We start from the raw sequence: 17,339 nt of genomic DNA, 5'->3' as shown, positions 1-17,339 counted from the left end.
GTCCACGCACGGCCCAACTGCGCCGAACGAGAGGAGCGGGAGGCGCTAAAGCCCCTTGATAATAAGATTATCAAGGGGCTTTATGAGGCGCTGCTGTCGCGCGCTCGCTATCTGTCCGAGAGCGCTCTCGAACTGATCGGACGTGTGCCAGCGAGCTCCTGCCCATCTGCCTGTTGTTGTTGTTGTTGACCTCTGGCTCCGCCCTTGGGCTCGTGCTCTCCCCGCCCAGGCTTTCACTGCTGCTGAAGTCCCGGGGCTGAGGGCCTTGGTTCCTGAGGTCCTCCAGCCCCCCTGCCACTGGATTTCCCCACGATATTCATGTCTGAAAGCGGTTTTTAAGCGCTTTTTTGCGTTTTTCCGCTTTTTGCGGCGGCGGGTCCAAATTGACTCACGGTCGGTGAGGAGGAGGATGAAGTTTCTCCTCCTGCCCCGCCCATCCCTGCTGCGGCCCCGGGCTTCTTTTTGGGGCCTTCGGGGCACCTTTTGCGGTCCCGGTTCACAGACCTGGGCCTGACTGCGGGATTCACCATCTGCCCGCGGTCCTGGGACGCGGCGGTCTTCGCCGTTTGGGCGGTCGGGGCAATTTTCGGCCGCTTCTGCCTGCGGCCTCCTGTGGCTGCTTGCGGCTGCCTCTTTGCCGCTGCTGGCGCCTCTGGCTCTTTCTGAGCCTCAGGGACGCCTGTTCCGGCTGCGGGTTCTGGTCCCGCCCCTGCCTGCGGTCCCCGCCATTGCGGTCCGGGCACTTTGTCGCCGCCCGACCCCCAGCGGTTGCGTCCCCTACGCTGGTAGGGGCGCTCTTCACCGGCCGCGGTCCCACCTTTTGCCATCTTCAAGTGGGCCGACTACTTCATTTTTTTCGACCTTTATCGACCGCTGCCCGCTACTTCGGGCGGCTGGTTTTTCTCCCTCTTGAACGGGCTTGCGGACTTTGGCCCTCGCCATGGGGCTTTGCCCTGGCGAGGCCTGAGCCCGGCCCCGCACTGTCCCGTTGGTGGTCGGCCATTTTTACGACCTCCGGCCCTACATGAGCGCTTCGCGCTCTCCTTTCCCTGCGTCGCCCACACGGGCGAATTTACCTGTCGTGGCCTTGCACCGCATCTCACCGACCACGACTTCGGGCTCGGGCGCTTCGAGGGCGCCGTCGGACCCCTCCGATTCCCCCTTCTCGGAGGCTGGCGACGCTATCATCGCCCTGGTCCCGGACGCGGTTCCGACCGCGCAGTCTCCCGCAGCGCTTCGGCCCGTGCCGCCCGACGTGGCGGGGGACTTCGCGGGACCTTCGGGTCCTGCCACCGGGTCCTCTTCGTCGCCAGTCCCGGAGTCGACCGCGGCCGCTCCGAGCCCGTCCATGGTTCCGGTTGCTACGGGTGCGACCGCGGAGCCTGCCCGTGACTTCTCGAACGCCCCCGTCGCGGGCGCCGCGGACTCCGGCGTTAGGCTACACCTGGCGTTTGCTGCCATGCCAAACTTCGCGGAGGTCACGCGGTTGCAGGAGCGCCTCACGGCGTTCCTGAACCACGACAAAAACAAGGTCGCGGTCCAGGCCCGCACACAAATCTCGCATATGTTTGGCGAGATGGTGTACCGCTGCGCAGAATATCGCGCGCTGGCCTCCGACGCCCGCGGTCGCGCCGAGGTCCTCCGCGCCATGTGGTCGGCGGAGCGCCGGGAGTCTTCGGCTGCCCGGACCACGGCCTCTACCGCGGAGGCGCGACTGGATGCGGCGTCCACTACGTTCCAGCAGCGCCCTGTCCCGAAGGAGGCTGTGCGGCCTCCCACTTTCGCGGAGGTCGTCCGCGGTTCGACCCCGCCGGCGGCCCCTTCCATTCCGTCACAGCCGCCTCAAACAGCAAGGCGGCAAGTAAATCATCACGTTGCCTTTTTGACATCTGCGCCCGCGGCGCACGTCTCGCCGCGGGATTTGATTACTACTTTAAAGGCTAACATCACCCCCGAGGACGAGGGGATCGGTCCCGTTGTGCTGCGTACCACGCCCGCTGGCGTAACGGTTCTGGCACGCGATTGTAGCACGGTCGATCACCTCAGGTCGGCGGTCCAGAGTAACGAGGCCACCCGCACTGTTATGACTGTTCGGGTGGCCGAGCGCGGAGTGGACGGTGTGGACCCGGATGTGCCGGACGAAGCGGTGGTAGCCCAACTTGCGGCGAAGAATCCAGACCTTAGTCTGGACGTTCGATTCATCCGCCGCCGCTACACTTTTCGCTAGCGGGACGGGGCCAAAACGCACGTGTTGTCACTTCCGCCCGATGCATTTCACCGTGTCGTTGCGCGGGGACGTCTAATCATCGGCTGGTCCTCGGCCTCTGTGGTCGAGGACCTTCACGTACCCATGTGCAGTTTCTGTGCTAGTTACGGCCACTCCCGCAGGGCGTGCCGCCAATCCCCCAACCATGACAATGCGGTTTGCACCAAGTGTGCACAAAATCACTTGGCGGAGACCTGCTCGGTGCGAGCGGGCGATGCGGCCGTTGCCTGCGCTGAGTGTCGTAGGGCTGGTCGCGAGGGTCCTCCGCACCCTGCGGGAGCGGCCTCTTGTCCTATCTTGCTGGAGAGGGTGGCTCGCTAAGGGGAAGAACAGATTATGGCCAAACCTAATCATTCCTTTTCTTCGCGGAGTGGGTGGGCAACCGCGCTGTTCCATTACGCGTCGCGCCCGGAGTCGCGCTTTGACGCGCTTCTTCCGCGCCCTTTCTTTTCTTTCTTTTCCCTCCCTCTTTTTTCTTTATTTACGGAGGTTTTTCTTGCCTTGCATTTCTTCTTCCGTATCTCTGTCTCGAGCGTGCACGCGCTCGAGCCGCCCATTTCATTTCCCTTTCGCTATTTGTTCCTTTCGCTTCCGGCCTCCGCCGCCTTTCCTCCTTTTCTCGCAGCGCGGATTGCCCGCCCGCTCCGTTCGCCTTCCTTCGTTGATTCTTTCCCACGCTTTCCGCTCAATTTCTCAACCATCCCTTCTGCTTTAACTCGCGTTTTCTGCTTTTCCCGCCATTTCTGCCGCCGGCTCCGTTCGTCCGGGTGTGCCCCCGTGGCGCCGCGCCGGTTTGTACTGCCGTCCTTACTTTCGTGCGGGCCTGCAATGTTCTACTCATTTTTCTTTTCCGCCTTCTTTCATATCTTTCATTTCATTCCTCGCTATTTTTCGTCATGACTTTCAACTTTCCTTTTTCATTTATTCAAGCAAACTTGGACCATTGCAGGCGCGCCACGGGAGTTTTAGTCTCCAGGGTTGAGGAGCATTCCTTCGATTTTGTATTGCTCTCGGACCCTTACGTCCGGGATGGCCGCATCCCGCACCTTCCGCAGGAGTGGGCGGTTTTCGCCGACCCCTCCGCCCCTCGATGCGCGGTTCTCGCTCGCGACCCGCGCGTCGTCCTTTTTCCGCTATACATGTCCCCCAACGTCGTCGCGGTGAAGTGCGCGCACTTAACGGCGACGTTCGTGTTGATAGCCATCTACGCCGCGCCCCATTCCCCGCTCTCGCCTATTCTCGCAGAAATATCTGCGGCGCTGGCGCTTGCAGCTAGCGTTCCGACAGTGGTGGCGGGCGATTTTAACGCCAAGCACGAGGTGTGGGGCCCAGACGTATGCGACGCGCGCGGAGGCGAGCTCTTGCGCTTTGCTGCGGGGGCGGACCTCCTCGTGCTCAATGATCCGGCGTCTCCCCCTACCTACACTAACCGATATTCGGACAGCTGGATCGACGTCACCCTGGCCAGCCCCGCCCTTGCTCTTGCGGGCTTTCGCTGGTCGGTGGCTGACGCCGAGACGCTGTCCGAGCACAAACATATTGATGTTTCATTCGGCCCAGTAAGTGCGCCCCGTGAGAGAATTCTCACTTTTCGAGGGGTTGCCCGAGTGGTATCTGCCATCGGCCATTCCAACTTTTTCACAGCGGTGACGAGAGCAGACGTCGGGTCGGGCATCGCGCTCGATTTAATCGTGTCCCGATTTCATAACATCTTCGAACGCGAGCGCCGCCGTTTCTCTTCTGCCCGAAGGCCAACCACTTCGCGCAGGGAGGGCGTGTCGTGGTGGACGGACGAGTTGGCACTCGAGCGCAAACGCGTGCGCCCGCTGAGGAGGCGTTACCAGCGTGCGCGCGACGCTTCGATGCGCTCATTCCACCGCGCTGCTTTCAATGGGGCCCTGGCCCGGTTCCGGAACCGAGTTGCGACCGCGCGGGAGGCGGCCGCGCGCGAGCTTGCGCGCGAGGCCACGTTAGAAAATCTATATGGGCGGCCTTTCAGGAGGGCGTTCGGTCGTCTGCGGGGACCCCCTCTGCTCCCTCCGGTATTGAGGCCGGACGGAGCGTTCACGGAGTCCGTTTTGGCGACGGCCGCAGTCCTCCTGGAAGCCCAAGTTCAAAGCGACTCGACGGCGTCGGACACCCCCGAGCACGTGGCGCTGCGCGCTTTGGCGGCCCGTCCTTCTTTGGGAGGCCCCAAGGACGTTCCCTTCGCGTTTGGCGACGTCGAGTTGGCGGTCTCCCGCGCCAAACCGACGACGGCCTCGGGCCTCGACGGCATCAGCCCGCGCATGCTGCGTGCCCTTTGGGCCGTTCGCTCCGACTTTTTCATGTTTGTGTTTAATACCGCGCTCCGCCTCGGCCACTTTCCCCGAATCTGCCGGCGGGGAAGAATAATCTTCCTTTTGAAGCCCGGTCGGCCGCCCGAGGCCCCTGCGTCGTACCGCTCCATTGTGATAAACTCCGTCGTCGGAAAAGTGTTGGAGCGCCTCTTGTACGACCGCCTTTACCATTTCTTGTTCCGTTGCGACCTGCACCACGAGGCACAATTTGGCTTCACGAGAGGGCGGGGGGCTGTACAGGCCCTTTACGCTCTCGTATCAAAATTGAGGCAGCTGCGGGACTCTGGCCTGCACGTGCTGTTAATTTCCATAGACTTTCAGGGGGCATTTGACAGCGTGTGGCACCCCCTGGTCCAGGGTTCTCTCGGTGACTGGGGATGCCCGAGTTACCTCTGCGCGTTGCTCCGGTCATTACTATCCGACCGAGAGGTGGTTTTCCGCACTTTTGCGGGAGACGCGGTAGCGCGTCCCACCTTGGGCAGCCCGCAGGGATCCCCGCTGTCTCCCCTGCTGTGGAATGTGATAGTGCGTGGCCTTCTGGCGGTGCAGATGCCGGAGGGTGTGTCGCTCCAGGCGTATGCGGACGACGTTGTCGTACTGGTGCCTGGGGCGAGCAGGAAGGAGCTTGAGCGTTTGTCGGACGATGCGCTCGGCCGAGTAGCCGCGTAGGGGAGAGGGGCGAGAATTACCATCTCTCGCGACAAGATGGTGTGCCTGCTCATTTCTCCTCCCCGGAGGGGAATGGGTCGCACAATGCCTGCCGTTCGCCTTGACGGTGCCCGCCTGTCTTTCAGGCCTGCCGTCAAGGTGCTCGGCGTCGTCTTCGATCGCACCCTCTCATTTATTCCCCACGCGGAGAGGCTCAAGGAGCGTGCCGAGACGCTGTCCGCTCGCCTGGCGACTTTCTTCCGCATTAGCGGCACGCCGGCGCCTGCTCGTCTGAGGGCGCTTTACCGCCAGGTCGTGCTCCCGACGCTCGCCTACGCATCGCCCGTTTGGTGGACTGCGTCTCCTCACTCGGGTCTTTGCTCTCGCCTCTTCTCGGTGCAGCGGTCCCCGCTTTTGGTGTTGGCGGGGGCCTATTCCACAACGAGCACGCGGGCGTTGCAGATACTTCTGCACGCTCCTCCCTTGGCGATAGACCTCGACAGGTTGAACGCGGAGTTTGACCTCTTCTCCCGTCGGCAAGACGTTGCTTTCGGGACGAGGTCCTTCCGTGCTGTCGAGGTCGAAGAGGCGTTCCTCATTTCTGATAGACACCCTTCAGAGGTTGTCGCTTTCGAGCACCGCCAATTGTATGTGGATGCGGCGGCGGCTGCGGCGTTGCTGCCGGCGCACCACATCTACACCGACGGGTCTTACACCTCTGTATCTGCGGGCGCTGCTTTTGTGGCGTTTGGCGTGCGCGGTGACCTGCGGGCGGTCGGCCGTTTTCGGGCTGAAGGTGCATCTCCATACGCCGTGGAGCTGGTCGCCTTTGCGGAGGCGATCACCTTTGCGCGTACACTTCCGTGTGTGGCGCCGGTATTCTTTTATACCGATTGCCAGGCAATCCTATCGGCCTTGGCTACGTATGCCACACACGATTCAAAGATTGATAAAATCAAATTAGACCTCTCTGCTTTGAAGACCACCAAAAATTTCCAACTATTCGATGTGCCAGGACACTCCGGTGTCCTCGGCAACGAAATTGCAGACATAGTGGCCTCTCGCGCCAGCTTGTCGCCGCGGGTGCGGCGTGTACTGCGCTCGAGAGTCTCGGTTCGAGTGGCGTTTCGCGCCGTCGTGCGTGCCAGGTGGGCTGTATGGTGGCGCGAATAAAACGAGGGAACTGGCATTTATTCCCGGGTACCTGACGTTACCACCTTACCACTCTCTTTTCCACCATCGCGCCCTCTGGTTTCCCTGCTGACCGGGCATGGCAGGTTTCCAGCCTACATGCACAGATTCAGAATAGCTCCATTATCGGTGTGCCCATGCGGGGCCCGGATGTAACTGTACATCATTACTTGACGAACTGCCCTCTCACGCGCGCTATGGTGGCCGGATTGCCCGGTCACGGGGAAACTGATTCCACCCGTCACTGGCGCGGATGGCTCGATAACCCGCGTTATTGTGCCATCCTTTGCCAGGTGGTGGCCACGGTGAGTGCGCTTCTCTCCGACTACGTTCGGGGCCGCGTCTGATTTGACGAACCCCAATTATTGACTACAGCGTTTTACCGCGGGCCAGGCCTTCGGGCTTTGATTATTTTTGACCTTCGACCCTTTCTGCCGAGCCACCCTCTTTCGGCCCTCTAGGGCTGTGCTGAGATTATTATTTTTTTTTTTTGAGGGCGCGTCCTCGAGGCGCCTTTTCCTTTTATTTCAATACTTGTGTCGGCAATTTGACTTTTTTCCGCGCCTATCAGTGCGGCGCGTGTGTCCCTGAGGCGCCGCGCCTATTATGTCATGTTCTTATATTTGACCAGCGCGCTTTACCGCGGGAAAGGCCTTTAGCCTTTCACCTTTTTGTCATTTACTCCTTTTGGACAGGCCCCCACGTTCGAGGGCGCGTCCTTGGGGTGCCCTCTCTGCTTTCGCCCCACAAGGGCTACATTAATATTCGTTTATGTCGAGGGCGCGTCCTCGAGGCGCCCTAAACTCTTATGTTTTCAGCCAGGGCTTCATCGTTTTGGCCCCTCCTCCAAGAGCGTCGAGGGCGCGTCCCTGGGGCGCTCTCTCCTATTGCCGTCTCCTTTAAGGGCTCATTCTTCGGACATCCTGGCCTTGACCTTCAGGCCTTCTTGGACTTCCCCCTTTTTTTGTGTGTGTATGCATTTCTCTTGTTTTTTTCTGTTTGTGCATGTGTTTTTTTTTCTTCTCCTTTTCGCATGTGTTGTATACTCTTTTTCGTGCTCCTTTTTAAAATTTTTTGTGTGTTAGTTTTACCTATTCTCTTTCATTTGTCTTTCCCTTGTGTATTTCATTTGTCATTTTATTCCATTGATTCATTTTACTTTGTTTCCTTTTTTATTTATTCATTTATTTATTAATTTTTCTTTTTCTCTCTCTCCTTTTGTTTTCCCGTGGTATTGCGGTCTCTCAGGGGGTCTTTCTGGCCACTTGAGGTGGACGCTTTAGTCGTCCGCCCCTCTGAAGACCGCATGCCGCGTTTTTGTCTGTGTGTGTGCTTGTGAAGGTGAATGTGTTTTTAACGTGTTTTGTGTGTGTGTGTGTGTGTGTGTGTGTGTGTGTGTGTGTGTGTGTGTGTGTGTGTGTGTGTGTGTGTGTGTGTGTGTGTGTGTGTGTGTGTGTGTGTGTGTGTGTGTGTGTGTGTGTGTGTGTGTGTGTGTGTGTGTGTGTGTGTGTGTGTGTGTGTGTGTGTGTGTGTGTGTGTGTGTGTGTGTGTGTGTGTGTGTGTGTGTGTGTGTGTGTGTGTGTGTGTGTGTGTGTGTGTGTGTGTGTGTGTGTGTGTGTGTGTGTGTGTGTGTGTGTGTGTGTGTGTGTGTGTGTGTGTGTGTGTGTGTGTGTGTGTGTGTGTGTGTGTGTGTGTGTGTGTGTGTGTGTGTGTGTGTGTGTGTGTGTGTGTGTGTGTGTGTGTGTGTGTGTGTGTGTGTGTGTGTGTGTGTGTGTTTGTGTGTGTGTGTGTGTGTGTGTGTGTGTGTGTGTGTGTGTGTGTGTGTGTGTGTGTGTGTGTGTGTGTGTGTGTTTTCTTTTGCATTATTTTCTAGATCATATCATTCTTTTCGGGCAGTTTTTTTTGCACTCTATTTTCTTTTCTGTGTCCTTGTCTCCTTTTTTCCAGCCTTCTTCACGTGTTCATCGTCTGCCTTCTCTTCACTGCTTTCCACTTCATATCTTCATTTTCATGATTTCTTTTATTTTCTTGTATGAGTGTTTTTTGTATTTGTTTTTTTTCCTCCCCCTTTTTTTGGGCACCTTCATCTTCCATTAAAACAATTTATCTTTCACGAATAAAACAGCTCTCGCTTCAATTTTTCATCCCTCTGTGCTCGCTGCGCCCTTAGAACATCGTTTCGGTTACCGTGCCCACCACTTTATTTTTCTAATTGGCTTTTTCCACCAAAATAAACCTTTGGCCACTTGGGCTCTGTTCATTTTTATTTCATTGGTTTAAGCCTGGTGATGCTTTCTGCAGGTACAGGCAACTTCTCATTCCACTTTATTTTTGTTGTTACTTTCGATTTTAGCCGGGAATGAGACTTCGATTGGGGCAGTGGTGTACGTACATTGCAGGAGGAAAAGAAGGAGGAAAGAGTGGTTGTGGTAGGCGCCGGTACATGGCGCTAATTGCGCGCCAAGCGATTAGGAAAAGTTGCAGAAACGTACTTTGCTACTCGCTTAACTGCGACTTTTGTAATTTTTATGCTCATAATTACTAATATACACCACAGCACATTTCTCTAAAGCACCCTTCTGAGACAACACCGTATTCACTAGACGCGCTTTTTTTCATTCCAAGCCATCGAGCTGGCGTAGAAAAATCCTCTCTCATGAGGACTGCCAAACAAAACCAGATTAAACGTGATAATTTTTTTCTGCGCTTGCAAAAAGGGGGTCTTCCCTTTCCACACTTTTACCTGAGGAAGGTGGTGTCAAGATTTGTCTTTTCGAGATCAACGCGACCCTTACCTGCGGACTTTAATTCAAGTGAAGCTTTCTTCGGCTTTGCCAAATTATGTTATTTTCACTGTAGATGGGATGTGGTGGAGCAAGTCGATTTTTTGTAGCGAGAGCTACACTGGCCACGAACTTGCCTTTTCGCTGTGGCGGTGCTACGAGGAGGCACAGAGACTGACCTTGAGCCGTTGCCGAGCAGCCGCCGCAGCTGGGCGGATGCCGCGCCAGTTGGCACGACGTCACATCGCGCGCCTGGCTACGGAACCGCCCTTACGCACTTAACCGCTACCCAAAGCATTCGGTGCCGGCATCTATGGGAGCCACTGAAACCCCCGCACACTCACTGGATAAAAAAAATCCTGTTTCGAGGCTGGGAATCGAACCTGCCTGGAAGCGTCTCAGCCTCAGCTGCCTTTGGCAGCCTCAGCTGCCAAAGGCAGCAGCTGAGGCTGAGGCGCTACCACTCCGCTACGACGGCTCAAAGTTTAATCATGAACAAAGGCGCACCTAGTGAAAGCATGGGTTTCATATATAAACTTCAATACAGAAGACGCCCTGCTTTCGCTACGTATATCCTGCTCTAACAGAGCTAGGCCATCACCAATTTTAAAGCGAAAGCTTTACTGCGCCAGCCAGCCATTACACCAGATGTACTACGCTGGGGTAGAGGGAGAGGAGGTGTCACCTCGCGGGGAGTATATACATATACACCTCGCCTCAGTGTATTGTCGTTATGCAGATCGCGAAAGAGACAGAACAATGACAGAACGAAGCGAGGAAGAGACACCGCGCTGAAGAGACGACAAAAGAACGCGCCGCACGACTCGAGAAGCGTCGTAACAAATATGCGGCTAGAAGTCGTGCCACGTCCCGGAATGACTCCAACTGCGGAAGAGACCGGTTTGAGTTCTCGAGAGCGTCGGAATGAGACGCTGCGTAGACGACGTGCCGAGAAAACGAAGCTTTCTCAATTCAACTAGGGTTAACCAGAGCTAAACCACAGCAAATTCTTCTTGAAACAAGTCATCTTTGTTTGCCGGCTTCTAAATGCTCGGTTCAGTTTGGAATAACTTTCGAATGTAACGCATAAGAAATTGCTAAAGGTTTTTCTTGACAGTGTCTTCCCCGATACAATATATCGATCTCTGTAAAGTGGAGGCTAAGGAGGAAATATTTTAAAGAGAGTAAGGAAAATGGTGGTGCCAGCGGGTGTGAAGACGTTTTTCTTCGAGGTGCACACTGGTACGTTGCCGGTTAAAACATGGATGGAGGAGAAGAGGTTCGTTTTGTTCCGGAAGCAGCACTACACCAGCCAGCCAGATCGACTCGTCGCGTGGTCGCACTTTATCCGTAAGCCGTATGCCGTGGCCCACGAACGACCTTGAGTCGCCTTTGCATAGGAACGCCGCAGCCGCGCTCCAACAGATGGCGCCGCCGTCAACGCCACTGCCGTCGCCCCTCACTCCACCAGATGTGCTCCGCCGGGGTAGAGGGAGAGGAGGTGTCAACTCGCAGGGGTATATATATATATATATATATATATATATATATATATATATATATATATATATATATATATATATATACGTGCCGCACGACTCGATAAGCGTCGTAACGAAGATGCGTTTAGAAGATGTGCCACGTCCCGGAGTGTCTCTTCAGCTACGGAAGAGACCGGTTTGAGTTCTCAGGAGCGTCGGAATGAGAATCTGCGTAGACGACAAGACGAGGAAACGAAGCTTTCGCAAATCAAATAGGGTTAACCAGAACTAAACCACAGCTAATTTTTTCCATGGGGTGCTGACTGCTTGTTGTGTCACAAACCAGAGTCAATAGAACACGTCTTTAATAATTTCTTGGCTGCGTTGCTCTTCTGGGACGTGCTACAACCTACAATAAAGTTAGACTTACCCTGGACGCCGCATTGGATACGATTTCTGGACGTAAACCAGATCATTATAAATACGATGTTACTCTCTTTCTTAGCCTGCACAGAATTTGGTGAAGCAGGATGGCTCTACGACACTGCGATGAAGATGCGTGTTCTGTCCGATATTGTTGCAAAGAAAAAATATTTAAGATGCGTGAAGTCTACAAGGTGCTATATTTTGGAGATGAAGTTATCGATTTGTTGGAAGAGTTGTGTTTCTTGAAACAGTTTTGATTTTCTCACGTGAGTGAAACACATGTCCACTGTTAATGTTTGAGAGTGCAGCGCAAAACATGTTGGTGATGTGTTGTAAACTGTTAAAGCAGGCAATAAAAAAAAAACAAGGTGGTGTGGCGAAGTGGTTAGCCTTCTCGTCTCCCACTCCGGAGGCCCTGGTTCGATTCTCCAACTCGACCCATTTTTCACTCGGTCTTTTTTATTAATGCTCCTGGGATTTTTCGCTCGCGGCCAACGCCACCGACGCCGACGATACCGGTTTTTCTGCGACACGGGGCCCTTAACGCTATCGCGTTTAAAGAAATGGCGGAGTAAGTCTCGCACCTCGGTGCACCCCAGAACCACGCCGTAAGGGCAAAGGTAATCTGGGAAGGCATATACAATTCATGGTGCATATGTCGTCGGTTCGGATCGCTTTCACAAACTAGCCAGCCACTACTAACACACTTAACCTATATGCAACGAGAATTCCTCTGACATCACTCGGAAAGCTGTAAAGAAACGGTTGCCTGCAGATTTGCTACGAATGAATCGTGTCGACAAAACAATATGTATGTGGTTGTTGCAATTGGCTGCAATAGCGGTGGGTTCCTGGCCCTGCGATGCTGGGATCTAGCGGCTCTCACACAGGTGGCGAGGACCCCTGGTCACCGGGAGTATCTGTTGCTAACCCGTCGTCGTCGCTTCTGTTGACGCGGTTGTTGTGACGGCTGTCCTTTCTTTAAATCGCTCTTTCATAACTTTTAACTCTCCTACTTTCTGTACGTGGCATCGACTGTGGCTAGGCTTGAGCCAGTGGGCAGGCCCGTGCCCTTACCTGTTCCTTCTTTCTGCAGTAGCAACAACAGTAATTGGCTGTGCTTGGCTTGCTGTGTGTGTCCTACGGCCGCTTGTTGATGCCGCTCATTGCCATCACTGATTTTCTGTACCATCATCGAGTACACACACGCACTAACCCAAGCTGCCGGTTTTTTGCTCGTAATGGGGCTAGTAAGGCTGTCGGCTTAAAACGCGAGAAGCCCGGAGTCGAAAACCAACTTTCAAGCGCGGACAGCACAACGTCTGAGAAACGCGAACAAAGGCTATGATTTGGTGGAGGAGAAGGCAGTCCTCAGGATTAGGATAGCCCAAGTTTATTCCGGCAGCTTGTTCTGTGAATTCTGCGCATTGTTTACGATTACAAGATTTTTGACTTGTAGAACAAAAGAAAGCTCTTTATACTAAGAAAAAAAATTGAGGGGCCGTAATTTGCAACGCATGATTTCTATTTCACATCATGTACGTTTCATTTACCCGGTAGGTCAACCACAAGGAGAGCGAGGAGGTGCACAAAACCACCTGTCACGGAACGCCCGACTGGTGGCTGTGCCGCCGCTATCCGCTTAAATCAGCGGCATCTAGTTCAACCGAGTCAGAAGCCCGATAACACAGGAAGTTGTCGCACAGCAACCCTACTGTTTTTTTTTTTTGATGACGTAGCTTCCATTCAGATTGTAATGCGCGTCACAAATTTTGCCGGGTTCAATCACTTGTCGCCATCGGTGTGCAGCTGCTTTACGCACGTGAGTGGCATTATATGTGCGTTCTCACGTCCAGTGTGCCTTAATCCGCCACAAGCCATGCCACTGAGAGAAGTCCAAAATATAACAATAAAAACAATTAGCTCTAGTGAACATGGTTGCCGAAAGCAGTGATGTATCGGGCAACTAGAGGTGGTCTAGCGTCTGTAACGCTGAGTGCGTTCCGAACGTCTGCCATCACGAGAGATCGTCGAAGCGCCTGCGTCTTCATTCCTATCCATGTCGCTCGTTCATGGACGCCTCAGTACACAATTCGAAGATGCGTTTCTAAGACATCGGTGCATTCACTAGACATGCGCCATCTGCTGAACCATTGCCGCTCATTTCGTGTCCGGGTTTCCACGGGTGCCGCATGATAGCGCTACGACTTCATGCCATGCACGAAGGAAATTCACTGGAAACACACTTCGCTACTCGCTTAATTAGAATATCTGTAATTTACAGCCTCATAAATAAATTATTATTGCGTACCTCAGTATATATCTCAAGGATATATTTCTCAGGAATCTGTGCATTCACTAGATACGCCTTCATGCACATCCAAGAGTGGAATAGTCATGGCGGATAGCTCTCTACACACTTCAAGGAAACACTGGCAAACCAACACACATAAAACATCGCATCATTGTAATAAATATCATGTTCGAAAACTACTAAAACATCCTTCGTTTAAATTCACGCGTAAGTTGTACTTTTAAAATGGGGCTTCAAAAATAAAATATTTTTCTTCTCCTAATTGTCGCCTGTGTGTAGTCCCTGAAACCATCGAACACTGCTTTATTGGCTGCAAAGGGGCGATAATATTTTGGGACACTCTACAAACGACACTGAAGAAATTCTTTTGAATTCTCACAATGTGCGCTACCTAATTGCCACGCAAAATGAACACGAACCCAATGACATGTTTTTCTTGCTCGGACTGCATAGCCTGTGGAAAACGCGCATGTTGGACCGGAATTCTGAACTTGTCGTCCCCCGCATCACATATTTTGGTGAGATGGCGCACCAGCGTAAAGGCAATTAACAAGACAGTGACAATCAACCTCAGTTGTTCCTGTTATTGATGTCTTGTCTTTTTTTGCCAACGTTTTAGTTCATCTGTGTTAAGAGGTTCGCCTTAGTTGTGTGGCGTCGTGTTTCTTTTAACTTGCTCGCCTAATGGCTGAAAACTGAAAATAACGTATATAGCTCTTTTCTGCATATATAAGCTTGTAATATACACTATTCCGAATAAGAGAAAAACAGTCGTGGTGAAGTGGAAGCGTCCCCGTCTCATGCCGGAGGCCCGGGTTCGATTTCCACCCATAGCAGGATTTTAATCTCTTTTTATTAATTGAGGCGGCTTCAAGTTCCTTCCTATGCCATTTCAAAGTCATTCGTGCAGACAGAGGAAATCAGTGCCGCAAGGCTAATGAAGAAAAGTGATACAAATGCCAAGTGAATTGCTACAAAATTACGTCCACAGGAGGCACTGAGATGATCACGTTGCAGAATTTTCTAAGGTGCGCAGTTAAACCTCTACAAAAATAAATCTTTGCAAAGAAAACAAACTTAAATGACTCACTTCACTAGCGTACTGCTTTCTGAAGTATCGTGGGTTGTCTTCATAGAGAGGAACAGCCCAGGCAAAGGCTGCTGCAGCCAGTATACAGGCGCCCACTGAAAGAGCCCGCATGACGTGGTCGGCTTCTTCAGAATTTGAAGATTCAGTTTAAGCCTTTTTCATTGGTACATCATGAAGGCACATATTTCTGATGACTGCGGAAGCGGATGCGGAATGTAGCTTCTAACAAGAAATCATAATTCAAATCTGAGGCTTCCATTTCTCTGTTTTTTCTCCTTATTCTTGAACATCGGAGCCAATGCAGATGTTTTTAACGCATGTCATTCTGGCAGTCGTCGTCTACTGGAAAATCGTAATAAATATGGATGTAGCCGTGCGCCTTCTAAAACGTCACGCCATGCACGCAGAAGAGCAATGGCGCTCAAGTCATCTGATTTACAAAGCAACACACTGCTTTCTGCATGATTGCTCCACGGTACAGCTTCAGAACCAGCTTTGAATAACTTATGAATACTAAAGGTCAGGAATACGACTCTGAAACGCAAGAATTAGGCTTTCTGGCGGTCCACGCATCAGGCTTTTCTAGGAACTTTGCCTTGCACAGTTAACTAAAAATCACTTGGTCTCTTTGGCAACCCCAGCCCTCGCTGGTGAACACTCTTATGGGTGTAAATAACTACTATTGCGATGAATGTTTTGTTTTATTTTTGTGAATGTGAATTTAGGTTTTGAAACCCTGATTTTATAAACCTGCACAGCAATTATTCACAACGTTTCTGATGTTGTGAAAAAATAAATCGCTGCCAACGTCGGGAAATAGATTTTCATTAATTACAATTATCGCTGCGTTCAGCGCCCTCCCTAGCTACCAGTTTTATCAGCAAACGCTTTAAGGAGAAAAAAGTTTATGTTAATTTGAAGCAGTAAGAATCTCCCTGAAATAAAAATATGTATCTAAAGTAGTTCAGGCGTTTTTGCGAACCAAAAAAATAGCTCGTAACATTTCTTCTCTTTCAGGCTTCTCTCTGATGTCTCAGTAGAATCAGCTTATTTAGACGAGTGCATATAATCAGTCCAGCCCAAAATGAAGGAGGAAACGTCGCTGTCTCTTTGACTCTTGGCTAGGCTAAAAATTTTGAAATTCTAACAAAACGAGATGATATCGAAACTTTTGTGCTTGCTTTAACAGATAAGGAAAAGAAATAAACTGCTTTAGGGCACAACCACGCCATAATGTTAATTTCGCTAGCCGTTGCTTACTCAAGGAAACGCAGAAATGCATTTCAAGGAAACCGTTTAACCTGTTATGCCCTTCTCATAACTGACTACGTGCTTGAGAAGTTATTCCAAATGGACAATAAAGAGAAATAGAAGTCGGTCTAGATCAATCTAGCACCTAGTTATGACAAGAAAAGTCTTCTCTTATCAAGAACAAAGCTTTTATACTACAAAACACCAAAAAGCGGACTACAGTTGTCATCTTCAGCGTTAGATTTCGCAAACAAAATGCGTGCGTGAACGCTAACTTTGGCCGCGGATTCAAGGCGCTACACTGCCCAGCCGTTTCCTTCGAAACGGCGCAATACCATCGTTTCGTTAAGAAGTCCCAAATATAAATCGACTAGTGGCAAAATATTTATATCTAATTTTCTTGGGCATAATTCTGTGTTTTGCTGCCTAAAAAACGCAGCATAACCAGGACTCAGGAATGAATCTTTACTCATAAAAATAATTAGATGAAATTTTATTCAGTGTCAGTTCAAGATAACTTTTCAGGGACGTCTGCTGTACGAGAGCAGTCTTTGTTTCTTGGGATATCTAGGTTTAGACTACTGCGCACCGTTTTATCACGATGATTGGCGTGGGAAAAAAGCAAAGCTTGTAGACTCACTTTATGGGTTGGAGGGCCCATTTAAAAAAAGTGGCTGCGTCCTTTGTCGTGTATTCCTGCGCACTAAAAATTAAACTGGGCTCATTTAAGTATTGATTGACTCTATGAACTCTGGATCGATCGACAAAATGAGTTTGTTGATTCAGCGGCTTATGCATTTTTTATTTTTTATTCATTTGTTTGTTAGTTTTTGTTTGTTTGTTTGTTTCTCTATTTATTAATTTTTACAGTCAAGAGCGTCTAGCAAGGCTATTGCAGGAGTGGGGTAGATTAAAAAGAAACAACAATACAAAGAGGAAAAGAAACAAGCATACAACATTAGGAACAGGCTTGTCAACTCAGTTCATAGTATTTTCATAAAAAAAACATACTAATTTATTACATGAGGTTGAGCATTAATAATTTTAAATTAATGCCTGCAAACTCAAGTCGATTTACAGGGTTCTTTTCAGCTCTGACCTTAGTTGTTCTGAGCACATAAATCATATCCAGGTGAAGTTATGTAGATCGCTTGGATTAATATACAAAGATTTTTTTGCCATAACGTGGCAGGCGAGAATTGTATTTCTCATTTTTCCACTCTCACCTTTCATACTGCCACCTAGTCTGGGGAATACGCAACAAGGTATATTCTGAGCGTCTTTATTCGGTAAAAAAAAGAGGCTTAAAATGATATTTTCTCAACAATCCTCTTGAACACGAGAGGCTGAACATATTGCCGCATAGAAGAAGACGCCAAAGATGACGACGGGGTCTACGAACGCAAGGCTGGAAGTGAAAGAACTTGAAACGCAGGACTCTTTCTGGTTGACAATAAAACCGTTTTTATCTCTAAGCCATCCCTGAGGTTCTACCGAGTCGTGACAATATCATTTCCACAACTGTTTAGTCTTTACACATCACACATATT

The 17,339-nt window shown here is 51.2% G+C and overlaps 1 protein-coding gene across 1 annotated transcript; it reads left to right on the top strand.

The window, feature by feature from the left end:
* Positions 1–5,310: 5,310 nt before the first annotated feature.
* On the top strand, positions 5,311–7,246 carry LOC144103531 (uncharacterized). Its single transcript, XM_077636227.1, has 2 exons — positions 5,311–6,106; positions 7,140–7,246. Exons 1-2 carry the CDS (start codon positions 5,311–5,313, stop codon positions 7,244–7,246), a joined length of 903 nt encoding a protein of 300 aa, XP_077492353.1.
* The last annotated feature ends 10,093 nt before the right edge of the window (positions 7,247–17,339 follow it).

This window comes from Amblyomma americanum, chromosome 9 (assembly GCF_052857255.1).
Source record: "Amblyomma americanum isolate KBUSLIRL-KWMA chromosome 9, ASM5285725v1, whole genome shotgun sequence".
NCBI classification, from domain to species: Eukaryota; Metazoa; Arthropoda; class Arachnida; order Ixodida; family Ixodidae; genus Amblyomma; species Amblyomma americanum.
This window is presented reverse-complemented; position numbering and strand designations above follow the sequence as displayed.